At 44.5% G+C, this 14,878-nt stretch overlaps 1 protein-coding gene across 1 annotated transcript in view; it reads right to left on the reverse strand.

The window, feature by feature from the left end:
• LOC144754977 (cysteine-rich motor neuron 1 protein-like) overlaps positions 1-14,878 on the reverse strand; it is a 207,451-nt gene that overhangs the window by 127,002 nt on the left and 65,571 nt on the right. Inside the window, exon 3 of the mRNA XM_078643358.1 lies at positions 2,110-2,253. Within this exon, the coding sequence (XP_078499484.1) occupies positions 2,110-2,253 (144 nt within the window). The remainder of the gene's footprint in view (positions 1-2,109; positions 2,254-14,878) is intronic.

Genomic DNA, 14,878 nt, shown 5'->3' on the forward strand with positions numbered 1-14,878 from the left:
GTGTCTAAACTGGCGCCTTGATTAGACTCAAGATGACCCTTGGCTAATTTATTCTGTGTAGTTCTAGCGTTAGTTTTAGGCTTAGTCTTTACAGTATTGAGATTCTGTCTTCTCTCTACGTAACTGTCTTCTGAGGAATATATATGTGGTTCTGATTCCTCATCTTCATCATCCTCGCCCTCCGTAGATTCAAAGCTCTCTGACCACTCTCCTAGTGCATCTACTTCGGCCTCCCCGGTTTCATCGGAAAAGGAGTAGAACTCACTGAGGTCTTTTTCCCCCTCCGGTTGTTGTCCAGTTCGCCCAGTTTGTAGCAGAGCTGTACTCGGTAATAAATCATTAATACCTTCGCTTGTTATAATCTGTTCCGAGGTTGGTAGTGGAGATGCACATGATAACTCTTCTGTGGCTATTAAGCATGGAGTTAGTGCTGATGTTATAGACGCATTCCGGTTAGTGATTAGTGTTGCTTCTGCCGTCAGATTAGCTTGATCATTTTGTACACCTACAATATTGCCACCGGGGCCCGAGAATGACATTGTGCGGCCCTCCTCAGTTTGTTTCTCGCCTTTCCCTGCTCCCACTATTAATGCATCAGTTCGTCTGGAATTAGAAATCCCAATAACCGTAGGGATAGCCGTAAGATTATTAACATTAATAGCGCTCAGGTCTTCCGTGCTAGCTGCAAACAAAGAGGTGGCAGGAGCATTTGAGGGGCCAGAGAACCCCTCCTCTAATTCTTGAGTGTTATTTAATTGTAAAGTGGTTAAGCTATTCTGCTCGTCATTCAATGGTGGGGTAGACACAATCTCAACCTCAGTCTGTGAACTAGTTTGAATCCTACTTTCAAAGCGCATTTAGAGTTAGAATAGAAATTAGACACTTCATTATGTTTAATGGCCGGTTCTCATAATATTAGGTATGTTATGGTGTGTGTGTGTGTGTACGTGTGCATGCATGTGTGTGTGTGTGCGTGTATGTGTGTGTGCGTGTGTGCGTGTGTGTGTGTGTGTGTGTGTGTGTGCTTTCACAGGGTGCATCTTTCACAACAGACATAAAAGACGTGGAGAAGGAAAGCTTGTGTTTCTTGTGGGCTTCCGAATATATGTTCAACCAAGTTTTTCATGTCTTAAGAAATGGCAAAAACAATGCTAGGTTCTTTAGCAAAGGTAAAGGTCATTTAAATAGGCCTGGGAGAAGCACTACGCTACGCTCGCGTAGTTTGCGCTACTTCGCACTACGCGAACTGCACGTAGCACAGGGCGAACACGTGTAGCATAGCGGAGCGTAGTGCAGCGGTAATTTTTTGCTTGCTCGCAGTCCTCAACGTGAAGTTGGCGACCGCGAGCAAGCAAAATGACATGCCGGTGAGACTTTTTCCTCGTTCGCGATCATGAACATCAAGTTGCTGAACGCGAGCGTGGAAAATAAACCTCCCTGTGAGATTCTCAATGCTGGGAGGTCAGGTTTCTCATTGCAAGTGGTCACGTATGCTCGTGACCGCTCGCGTTGAGAAACTACTAGTCTGCGTTGAGAAAGCTGCCGCTCGAGTAAAAATCCACTCGAGTGGCAGAAAACGACAGCTCTCACTGTGCAAGATGCCGTTTTCAATGATTGCACAGTGCCGGATGCATATCTGCACTGTGCAATCATTGAAAAGGCATCTTGCACAGTGCGAACAGGCTACTACGCAGTTCGCGTAGTGCTACGCGTAGTGCTACGCGTAGCTCGCGTAGCTCGCGTAGTGCGAAGTGCACTTCGCGTAGCTTCGCGAAGCGCTACTACGCAATCTACACCCAGCCCTACATTTCACCCTTCTGTGGCTCTAAAACACATGTAACTATTATTCATCTTTTAAACAGTTTACTTAGCTATCCAGCTGTCTCCTTAATCAGTGAGAAGTTCTCACACAGTGTAGTTTGCACCTTACTTGTATCTCGCTATTAGATTTAGGTGTTTAGTTACCTTACATGTGCTTGGTGCATTGACCAAAAATACCCACGTTCTTTTCACTACAAAATGTCTTTTTAACCACCTCCTCCCATCAAAGTATGTGTAATTTGGGAAAGAAATCTCCCTTCATAAAATATGTCATTTAATTAATCTTACCAAGTGCTTCTTTACATTGTTGCTTGTCCTTGAAGGTGTACTGAGTTCTGCATTTACCAAACTCGCAAAGACATCGTTTGTCTCTAATTTCACATCCTTGGTTCCAACAGGTTTCAATTCCAGCAAAGTAATCTGGGTCATATCCTAGATAAATCAAATGATGACATTTATTTTTTCTTACTTCAAGATCTTCGGTAAAAAAACATATTATAATACAATTGCCGCAGGTCTTGAGAAATGATACTATGAAATAAATAACAGGAGAGCACGTGTGAAGCGAGTTTATGAAGGTCAGCAGGTTGGGGTGAATTTTGGGAAGATAGATTGAGAAGTACAAGAGGTAACATGCAGACACCAGGCCTGCAGAAAGCCAGTCAGCCATTCTTCACGTACACTTTAGGCTAGTTTAGGTCAGGTCAGTGCAAATCAGGTTGGACTTGTTTTGTTTAGTTTAGTTTATTTAGTCTTGGTGTCTGTTGCAGATGCTGGGGCATTAAAGTGGTGGGGCAGCGCAGGGGGGCAGCGCGGGGCAGCGTGGGGAAAATAATTTAAAAAATGCTTACCTGCCATTTGCAGCGTCGGTGTAATTTTGGCCTCTGCACCTAAACTCCCAGAATGCCACAGGCTCCCCTACGCCAATCCAGGTGCTGGTCTCATACTGGTGTTACCCAGTATGAAAGCAGTGCCGTGACTGGTGTGAGCACTCCAGTTAGGCGCTCACTAAGAGACTATGACCCTGTGCTTGCTCTCCACCCAGATGTAAAGCACAGCTCGGGTGGAGAGATTGAAGTGCGCATAACGATTTGGCCGGCCTTAGATGCAGCAACGGCCCGTGCAGGTAAGAGCCGTGGGCCGGGTGGGGGGCATTTCAACAGACGACGACGAGGGAAAATTTATTATTAATTTAATTGTTGCTCGTGGTCATCTGCCAAATCCCCCTCAACCCGGCCTCTCTGCCCCCCCCCACTCTTACTTACACAGGCCGCTCCTGCTTAGACGGGTGGCAAAACTGTCCTGCACACTTGAAGCAGTGCCACCACTCCTCCTTCCTGCAGCTGTGTTGTGTCAGAATGGACGGCCCAGCCCCACCCTGGCTCGGCTCCAGGAAGCGAACGAGGAAAAATAAGTTAATAATAAACTCTGTTATTTTCATTTTATTTTTCACTTTAGAAAAGCAGTGCGTCGACGCTCCTCCACCTTAGCGGAGGAGCCGCCGCTACTTGGTGTGTTTTTTATATAGCGTTTATACATACAAAGGATTTAATGGTGCAATGTTACAGACATTAGAATATATGTTATGTTATGTTAATTTGTACGGACAAACTATCACACCTAAAGGGTGTATTGGCAGTGTGGAGTAAAACAGAAATGGCTGAAATAAACAAAGTGTAAATTGCTCGAGGGTCACTACTGCAGAAAAAGTAAGTCTTGCTTGTATTGTAGATGGCTGCTTACATTTCTGAAAAAACTCAGGAGAGAATTCCAAAGGTGTGCCACTTTGGCGGTAAAATACCTCAATACACCTCTGGCCTACCTAAAATAAAGGACTGAATATATTAAATCAGTAAAGGAAGGCATGGGGTGCCTTGGTTGATAACTCACTGAGCTATTAAATATAGAAAAAAGTCCTAGACGGAGAAAAGATTCTATGTGCAATACAAGTGCCTTGCTTTTAATTCTTTCACAAATGGAAAAAATATGTAGGTCACAAGAGTTCTGTGTGGTAGAATCTACAAAGCCATACACTGGTGGCATTCTGTATTCACAACGAAAAAACGATAGACTCAGAGGGAAGGCCGAGAAAGCAGTGGCTACCCATGGAGAAAAGAGTCACCTTCAAAATCCTCACCCACGCCTACAAATGCTTACACAACAACGGACGCAAATACTTCAACGACAGAATCAGCTTCCACGAACCCAAAAGAATCCGATCTGCAAACCTCACACTGGCCAAAACCCTGCGCAACCACAAAGCAAGAGCAGGCGGAAGATCCTTCTCTTACTTTGCAGCTAAGACCTGGAACAAGCTACCGGCAGACATCAGACGCGCGCCCTCCCTGAACATCTTCAGGAAGAACCTCAACACATGGCTCTTCATCTGAACAGACCTGCGGACCCCCCTCCCATCAGCTCCTTGAGACCCTCACGGGTGATTAGCGAGTTTACAATTCCCTGATTGATTGATTGATTGATGGAGTAGTGGCTCCTCCCCTAAGACAGAGGAGCATTGCCCCACTGCTTTGCAGCTTTGAAGTTATGAAAACAAAACGATAGAGGGGGCGTGGCTAACCACCAAACATGGCGGCCGCAGATTAGTGGATCTCTGAGCCTGGTCTGAATAATCCTGACTAATTACCGCTAGCCGGAGCTCATCAAGGCCAAAATAACAACTTACCAGAGAAGTGAAGCCAGGACACATCAGCTGGCTGACAAAGGGGTGAGTATCAGCACCGGGAAGCTCGAAGTCTGAGGTGAGTCCTGCGCAGTAGGCAATCCTTGAAGTGCGGCGGCGGCCCAATGCTGCGAGGAGGAGGAGGAAGCCTCTCCGGCGAAGTGCGATGGACGCGCCGAGGGCTGCGGAGAGTGCCGACTGCTTCCTAATACCCCGCCCGCTCGCCTGTTGCCCATGGGCTGGAGCGGTGGGCACGACTGCGGCCGGGAGCTCTGGTATGGGCCTAAAAGAGAACAGAGGCATACGGAAAAAGAGCGCTGAAGACCCCCAGCCGGTACCCTCTCCCACCTGACTGCTCGAGAGAGTGGGTGACTCATCCGTGCCTGCGGCGATCCTTAAAATGTAAATACTAGATGGCCAGAGAGAAACTGCGCCGGGGACTGCGCCTTCCATGTGGCACGATCTCTGTTGAGGAGGGAAGAGCTGCGAGCGGAATCAGGAGTGCCATAGAGGCTCCCTGCTGCAGATTTTTATCGGTACAACGCCAGATTCAATCGGCACCGGACATCGCTGGGCCACGAGTCTTCCCAAGTAATATTTCCCCTTTGAGGAACGCGGCTAGAACGCATTTACTGGACACAGCGACGAGTTCCCTTGCAACAAACCTTATCCATTTATGATACAGGTTGCCTGCCCTGTTACACGTCCTGATGAAGACCCCACTGCAAGGATAATATGAATACCTGCGCATTTCAGAGGGTCGAAACGTCGACAACCACTTGTTCTTTCGATGTCAACTCCATGTCCTAACTGCCCATTAATTGAACTTTGTGGAGTATGACCTTTGTAAATACACAATTTGAACTTTTTTGTCCGTTTTCCTGTACATAATATGTAACTCCTTTTACTTCTTACTTCCAATTGATTGATTGTTCTGTCACTCAATTCCTTCCCTAACACATTGCCCTCACTTGATATCACTCACCCTCTCCCCTCCCTCCCTGGGGCACTGTTCAACCACTTGTTTATTGTTCAAAAGTGATATATGCATTACTTTCTCCCATTGTGATTAAAACAATGTGGACGGATTCATTTTCTGTGTGATTGTATCAATTTAATTTTCATATCAATTGTCTGTTCAGGCTGGGACCCTTTCCTCTTAGTACCCTGCTGCAGCGAGGCAGACAAGGCCTCAACGATCAAGTGCCACAAACGAGGGAAAACTGCGGCGGGAGGCTGTCTGCCTCTCCTTGCCCCTCCTGTTCACCTCCCACCCACAGGGCTGGAGCAGAGGGAGCGAATACGTCTGGGGCTCTGGTGAAGGCCTAGCCGTAGACTGAGGCCGGCAGCGAGATGGGCACTGATCCCCGGAAGGCCTACCGGCGGATCTCTGCCCCCTCCACTCCATTAGTGAATCAGCGTCACATGGATTGATCCACGCGGGAATATGAGGCTAAGAGGTATGGACACAACCCCTGCGCAGCCTGGCTTGCACTGACAGCCTGGTGATCCCTACGGTGCACATTGGGGGCTTCGCAAACCACCGCCTGAAGCACATAAGTTTCAAGAGGCCAAACACAGCGAAATGAACAGCCGGGATCCGCACCAGTTATAAACAAAAGAGTGACCACTGCTGTATTGGGGAGTAAAAGAAGAGGGAACAGTGAGACACAGTGCAGCCTGAGGCATACATGGTGGACTGCCATGATAGAGAGAAACACATATTGAGCAGGATTGCTAGTCATGAGAGAGGCCCTGAATGAGACACATTGGCAGCTGATATAAATTGAAGCAACTGGAGTGACTGTGCTGGTGTGAAGCCGGTAGAGTACATACTCTGATGCGCTGCCAAGAGTGTAAAGGAGTAGAACACGGAAGGTGAGCACCAGACCAGGACCCACAAACAAAACGGAGGACACACCAGGCACCTGAGCACTATTGGCACAAAGCTGTCCAGAGGCCTAAAGAAGAGCTACTAACTTCGGGAAAAGCAGCCATAACTTCACGGTAAATTTTTAACAAAGGAGGGAGGGAGAGGGAAATTGGATTCGGTCTCCCCTGGCAAATTACATAAACAAAGTAGAATCCACTACAGTGGTAAAAGTGGTCCCTGCAGTGGTAGGGAGCACACAGTGTTGTGTAAAATACCCCTCACACACCAACAGGCCCCTTGGTGTCATGCTTCATCATTGGGGTCTTCGCACCCCTCTGCGGGATGCGGCGTGCTACGACTCACGACTACGTAGGAGCACTTGAAGTGTACTATGTGTTGGTGTGTGTAGGGAGTTATGTGTGAGTGGTGAGGTAGTGAAATAGTGATGGTTTAAAAAATGCCTGGCTCGTAGGGTAAAAATACATTTTATTAGGCCCTCGGCTGGTATCGTTAAAAGCGGGTGCAGGATGAGGTTGTTACTGTGTTTTAAGATACATCAACCACAAAAAGTGTGTCGACATGACATGTTTCGGAGTGCCAAAACTCCTTCTTCAGGACGAGGGAGTGCACAAACCTCCTCACCTTACTCACATGTAGTGTAGATGTCAAAGTGGTTTTTACAAAAATTCTATCTACAAAAGAATTAGGTGTAATGTTCCTAATTGTGTTTATAATACAATGGTCTGTTGCGCCCAATTGGCGATAATAGAACAAGACTTATATGTTAAGGCAGGATGGCCTCATGAGCCCTGTGTGGTATTGAGGGTTGTCTTCCGGCTCAATGTGGCAACGGTTATAGCGAACCTCACTGGGCTGTCTTCCCCACCATCAAACCCAGTGATAAGGGTGGAGGTATTGTGGTGGAATACAAAGAACAAATACAACTCATGTTGAGTGTCTCTGAACACTACTTTCGTAATGCCACTTATCCTGCACAATGAATCAAGACAGAGATACTAGACATCACTCAGAGAGGGATGTATGACTGAACCACTACTACCTAAACCACGAATTCCCTAACCACGAAGGCTAAACAACGATTCAACCCAAACAACTACATTTTTTACAAGTTCCTTAACCACAAAATTTACCTTTTTTCTCTTTACACATTTACAATAGTATTTTCTTTGCAATCCTCTTTTTTTATAACATTTCCCACTGATCTTACTTTACTTTTGAGGTACCCACCATGATATTAAAACTTCTTGAATTGTTTTCTAATCTTTCCTGTCTTCCATTGCTGCCTCTTCTCTTCTTCTCCGGAATGCACCACGGTCCGGTCCGGAAAACAGAGTGAAACGATTCTGCGCATACATCAGCAGATTCGACAGAAATGGTATGCATGCTTTCCCCAAAGTATTAATTTAAAGTATTTCAGCCATTTTAGGATCTTCACAACTGCGTAAATCATTTTATGAGCAAACATATATTGAGGCAAAAGTATGGACATATATATTGAAGTGCTCATTTGGAGTGAAATACACATTTAATTAGAAGTATACTATTTTTTATGAAAAAGGAATACATTGTTTTAAAGAATAAATCTCATTTGCTGGAGAAGTAATGGCACGCTCGTTTCTGAAGACATATTTTTGAGTAAGATGAAATGTTCAATCATGCACAAGTCTCAGTTCTGTAAAAGGGGCTTTTTAATAGATATGACACCAGTTTTAAATCTCGGGAATAGTATATGTGATTCTTCCTTATCTCGATATATAAATATACACCACCATCTGTATTGTCTTTTTTTGTAATGAATCTGCAGCAGCCTCTTATCTAATAGTTTTAGCTCCCTAGAGGCGGAGAAGTCTGAGTCTTGGTTTAGGAATGTTGTGGTTCAGGAATTCGTTGATATGAAGAGTCGTGGTTAAGGACTTCGTTGTTCGGGATTCCTCGTTGTTCTGACTTCGTTGTACAGGTAAGTCATAATTTAGACTTCGTTGTTTAGGATGTTTCCACTCAGAGAGCCCTAGAGAGAGGCTCCATATGTATGCAGGAGTTTGAATACCTGAACAGACCTTTTTACAATATCCCGGTCCTTTATGGGGTTCCTAAAACATACAAACACACCCTTAACCACTTATTTAGGCCCATTGTACTATCATAGGCTCACTTACGGAGCTTCTGTCCAAATATGTGGATGTTTTTCTTTTACTGTTGGTTCTTGATCTACCTGCCTATATTAGAGACACAGGCCATCTCATCAACAAAATAGAGGGCATTAAGTTTAACCCAGTCACAGATATATTAGACGGCTGGATAGGACACTATAGAGTTTTCTTTCCTCTATTGATTTAAGTGAGTTGTTTTGGTTTATCTCTCATGTACTAGGACCTATTTAGAATTTTCGCTTCAGTTTTCCTGTTATTTCTTTTCAGTCACGTTGGACCCTAATTCTTCCCATTTTATCTGGGGCTCTGGATTTAGGCCTTTGGCGCTCCATTCTACTTGGCCACTTGTGTACTTGTTTTAGACGTATGTATATCTAATATCATTACCTTTATTTAGACAGACTCTTGGAACAGAATTTTGCTGTTACAGATGATTTTTGTTTTCTTGTATCCGCTTCAGGAATTGAGTTCATTTTTCACTATTGTGCAGGAACTTCATATTTACTCATGTTCCTGTTCCAATTTACGTCTTTGGTTCATTTATAGTTTCATAGCCTTGTCTTGGCACAGCTCCAGTCGATATATGATGTAAATATTGTATTTTCTATTATTTTATTTCCTCTATCTATTGGTTCTTTGGATTCTTTACTGATTCCCCATTCTTCTCAATATGTGTCTATGCTGCATACACTTTTTTTCGGGTTTATTTCTTATATCTCATGGTGTTTGTATTTGTAACTTTCTTGACATGACTTTTTGATAGTAAGTATCTTCTTGTGAGTTTTGCTCCAATTGATTGGCATTTTTAACTACATGTTTATAGTACATTTGACGTATTGTTTGCTTGACCCCACAGACATTTAATTTTTTAGAGCCCTGCTGTTTCTTCATTACTGATTATGTACCATGGATATAGATAGCCCGGTGTGACCACTACCTACATATGATGAACTTTGCGCCCTGATGTATATGTTTATTGTAGATGTGTTTTATTTTTTTATTTTATTGTATTGTTTCACTTTACATAATTTGTAAGTTCGTCATTCTGATATATATTCAGCTGTTGTCTGTCTAGCACTGTATATCCCATTATGTGATTATTTATTATATGTAGAAATGTGCCTTTTACAAATTCACTGTTTGTTAAAACTAATGCAAAAACAAACATAAATATAAATATAAATATAAAAAAGAATATTTGTATATTGAGAATAAATTACTGAAAAATAATAAACTCTGTGGGTGAGATATATATATTTGGATGTATCGCCTGTCTATTTGAATACTGAGTGGGGAACTCTTTTCATGTTTTGGGCTGTGCTTTTCCCTGTACTTGTTTTACCCCCAGAACCTGTTTTGTTCTCAGGGTCCCTCTTCTGTTATTTCTTCGTTACTCCCAATATGTACCTCACCCTCAGCTTTTCAGACTACCCCTCATCAGTCTGTGGAGAGACCCACTGTTGGTGGCAGTGGCTGACAGTTAAGGGGGACTGTGTATTTTACTTTTCTATGAACATTCATTCTGTCCCTACTCAATATGTGCTGGATGCCATTGGTTGAGTGATACGTGTGGTATGTGTCACGATTCGCTCCCTATGCTTCAGTGCCCACCATCAGGGGGCCTCATTGTGTGACCGTCCAGTGTTCGAATAAGCTTCTGGACCCTCCCCTTCATGCATATGCTGACTTCCAGCCAATTGGACCTTATTTGGGAATTGACATCCATTCCCAATCCATGTCGGGTTTTGTGGAAGCCAGCCTGCTCATGCCTAAAACTCCATTGCCTAGAATTCCCTGCTCACTGTTTTGTCTCCACTCCTGCAAGCGAAGGATGAGTGGAGGAATTCAGCTCACCTGTAGCTGGCTGCTGCTTGTCTGCTCACACCTGATGCATGTGATTACTGGGAGCTCTTTTAATCCCTAGCTCCCTTCAGTCCAGCTTTGGTAATTGTAGCTGTGTACCGGTGAGACCGACCCTTTTTTCCTGAGGTTTTGATATCTTTGTTTCCAGTGTTTCCTGAGCTTTAGTTATTCCTAGTTCCTGAGCTGCTGCTGTTTTCCTAGTTCCTGAACTAGCACTGCCTGCAGTGCTACCTTGACTCATGAGCTTTAGTAATTCCCCGTTCCAAAAATAGTACTGCCTGCAGTGCTACCTTAGCTCTTGAGTTTTTGCTAATTTCTTGTTCCTGCTCCAGCACAGCCTGCAGTGCTACCTTGTTTCCTGAGTTACTGAGCTTTAGTTATTCTTTGTTCCTGTTTCTGAGCTGCATCTACTTCTTGTTCCTGATTTGCACTGCTTTCAGTGCTCTCTTGACTCTGTGTTTCCTGAGCTGTAGCTATTTCCTGTTTACAGAAGTAGCACTGCTTCCCAGTGCTACTTAGATTCCAGAGCTATAGCTATTCATTATTCCTGAAATAGCACAGCTTGCAGTACTTCCTAGACTACTTGATTCCAGAGCTAGTGCTATACCTTGTTCCTGAACGAGCACTTTCTTCAGTGCTACCTTTTTTCCTTGATTCCTGATCCAGTACTACTCTAGTGCTCCCTTGATTCTCTCTCCTTCTGTATTTGCCTTTTCCCAGTCTCTGTCGTTCTTCCCACTACCTTTGCTCTAGTTCCTAGTTTGCTGTCTTTCTATTCCTGCTGTCTTGCTTCTGTTACCTTGTATGTTTGTTACTTGCTTTCTTCCAAATGTGCCCTGTGATTTCCTTCTTTTCCTGTTAAGCACCCCTTCTTGCGAGCTCTTTGTCTATTGTGCTTGTGTTTAGTTTTACCCCTTGCTGTTACTGCCTTGCATATTCCTGTTTGATCTCCACGATCAGTGGGCACAGCTGACTACCTAGGTGGTGTTTCCTATTTACTGGGACAATAGCCTTTGAGTTACATTTATAACATCAATACAAATGGAGAAGGGGCACATATAGGTCCAGCATACAGGCCCCAATAAATACAATGTAGCCCCAAAGGAGTGTGCAGTTCCTGTAGGGTGGGACAATAATAGAAGGAGGCTAGGCTGGTCAACACCCTTTCTCAGTAGTGGAGTGTGGGTGTCTCCCAATTTGGGAAGTGGGGCCCTAACACACCCATTTGGGTGTCATGCTTCATCTTAGGGCTTGCTCCTCGTCAGGCCAAAGCTGCAATGCCTGACGGGCACCCTAAGAGGGCCTCTTTGTCTGAGATCTTTTTCCCAAGCCGTATAGGTGAGGTGCGTGTGAGGGGCCTAGTGGTGTAGATGTGAGATGACGTGAGGAGAAATAAAATGAGGCGACGTGGTGCTCCAAAATGAATTTTAATCTGCAAGCCCACTTGTCTCAATTAAAACCAGAATAGGGATACCGCTGATTATAATGGTCAGAGGTGTCTATATGTGTGTAGTCATGGTCAACATGTTTCTTGCCCTATGTGTGTAAATCACTCGGCAATTCTTCAGGACCTATCTTGATGCACTATCTACACAGGTGGTTGGTTATTGAAAATGTACCAATCCCTCTGATGACCTTTCAATGAGGTACCTTAATAATACAAATCATGTGACCACCCTAATGAGAATCAAAACAGAGAGAGATAAACAGCAGTACATGCATAAGATATGCACAGACAGTAATAATGCCTCCAGAAAGAAATTAAAAACATGCCACAAACACATGCACAAGTGGTTAGTATAACTCAAGAGGTGCATGGCCAGACAAACATAATAAGCAGACTTGTGGCACATGTGACATTTACAAAACATACTGGTGCCATTGATGGTAACCAACCACCGTAGGAAATGGCGCGATGGAACTCACCCAATTCGGGCTCAAGTCACGCCCACCCCCGGATACTGCACTGGAACCTTCACCTCGCCACTTCATTTGGATTCCGGGCGTTGACTTCAGTCTACTCACGAGACCCCGCAGCCGCCGGAGGCCACTGGATTCAGACGTCTGTCATTAGGTACTGACTACAGGACCCCGGCAGTGGATTGGTTGGTCCGACCCTGCCCCCCCGACTCTGCTTTGATTAGGCTTGAGAAACTTTGCAAATCGGGGCTCCGACACTGCGTCTCCGTCTACTTTCGTTCCCTACTTAGTGCCTTCCAAACTAATACCACATCGGATTTTTTGAGCCTTCTTGAACTCAACCAGGACACCCTCGAGTGCCTCGAGTAAGATTACTTCACTCGCTAGGAACCCGTTTCTTAGCCTTTGGAGCACCCCCGTACAGTACCTGGACAGTACAGTACTGCACATTGCTCACAACACATCCAAACTGGCAACCCGGTCCTGATGAAGATCCTGACTAGATAGGATCGAAATGCCGTCGACCCTATGCACAGCGTGACTCCCGGCACGCCCTCAACCTTGGTTCCCAAACAAATACTTGTTATCTATTCATTGATGACAAACCATTGCTTCTGTACATTTTGTTTTTCACTTTGTCACCTTGCGTCGGTGTGTTTTCCCACCTGTCACTCGCGCCGTCACTCTTTGTTTCAAGAGCACTAAGTGCACAAATCCCCCTTGGGTTGCCATCGCATTTTATGCCAACAATGCTGCTACAACTGTCCTGTATAAAATGTGATTTAAATTTATGATGCTATATGCTCTTTCCAAAATTGATACTGAGAGTCGCTCCTTCTTACACGACCTAGTAATGTCTTGTACACGCACGTATATTTGCCTTTCTCATTGAATTCGATTGAGATATTGTTGCTGAAAACTCATCAACAGTTAGGCAGAGAAACAAGTTACAAAAGTTAACGTCATGCTGGTTTTGAGGGAGAAAGGGGGAAGATAAAACACGATAGGTATAAGCCATGGAAGGCTGCCTAAGGATGAGCAACCTGTCGAAGTGGAGACACCCATACTCCACTACAAAGTAAGGGTGTTGACTAACCTAGCCTCCTTCTCTTCTTTCCCCACCCTATAGGAACTGCATACTCCTTCAGTGCTACATTTATAACATCATCATAGGTATCAGCTTCACAGGTCCTGCCTTTGCATGTATATGCTATATGTGGGTATTGGTTGTCAGAATCTGTAACAGCAATTGTGAATGAGGAAGCTAATGAACTTCAGTGTTACCGTGTGCAGCTACCGAGTGATTTACCCCTCATTCCCTCTATTGTTAATGTTGTTATGTGTATGTTTATATATGCCTGTCTGTTCTGGCTGTATTTGTTCTGCATACTAAATCACCTCTTCAGTGCCTAGCCTTTCTGAGTTTTAGTTACATTGTTCCTTTGTGCCGGCTTCCCCTTTGGATCCCTTTTCTCCTCTCCGACTTCCTGTGTGATTCTGAACAGTGCTGTGCTCCCCTTTCTGCTTATGTTTTCTACTGAGTCACAAGTCATTGCCCAAGTCCCTAACTGTGTCCCAGACAGTCCCTGACAGTATTTCTTTTGGTTTAGTTTCCAAAGACAAAGTGAATGTAGCACAAGTTGGTGGTGTCCCACTTTCCCAGCCATGCTGATGCCCACAAGGTCTACACCTAAGAGATTTATTGATGTGTTCTACTGACTAAGCTTAAAAATATATCTAGATCCAGTCAATTCAATCAGTTCAATTCAATTCAATCTTTATTCGGGCACAAAAAGGAATCCATAAAAGTGCAACCTTGCATGATAAAAACATACAAATAAATACTTAGTAAAAATAATTCAGAAAAACGAGCAGTTAAAATCCAACATCTATGCAGAAATGAGCAATTCAGCGCAACAAAATTGTTTGTTCATGCTTATTTGATATTCATAGTGCTACATACTTGCTCATCTGTTTTTAGAAAAGCACCCACATGGATAATTACCTCTTCATTTAAAAGTTGGAAGAGAATACTATCTGTGGGCCGGCCCCGGTAGATTGATGGAGGGGCAGACAGCACAGAGCTATCTACATTAACAGGCGCTTATCACAGCGATATTTATGGAGCGAGTCCTTCACACCCCCCTACCCTCACGTCCTCCCCGCCGAGCTCTCGTCTGGGATGCGGGGCTGTAAATGTGTGTGTGCCTCACCCTGGCAGGGAGTAAAGTAAGGAGGTTTATGAAGAGCGGCGAACACTCCCCACAGGGGCCCATCCTTTCGGCAGGCATGCAGGGGTTAGTACATCTCGCACGCTGGAGCACAGCCTCACTCGTTTGGTGCTAGTCTCACACCTTACTGCGCAGTCTCACTCAAAATTCAACATAGGAACCTCCGCTCTAGAGTGGTACCTCGCCTCAAAATCCCAAGATACAAGAAAAAAAACATGAGTGGCACATTCTTCTCTGTTCAAGCAGCTAAAATATGGAAGTTTTTATCCCCGCCAACATAAGATCCATGGACAACCACCTTATCTTCAGAAAACTACTC

The sequence above is a fragment of the Lissotriton helveticus genome, chromosome 5_1 (genome assembly GCF_964261635.1).
Source record: "Lissotriton helveticus chromosome 5_1, aLisHel1.1, whole genome shotgun sequence".
NCBI lineage: Eukaryota > Metazoa > Chordata > Amphibia > Caudata > Salamandridae > Lissotriton > Lissotriton helveticus.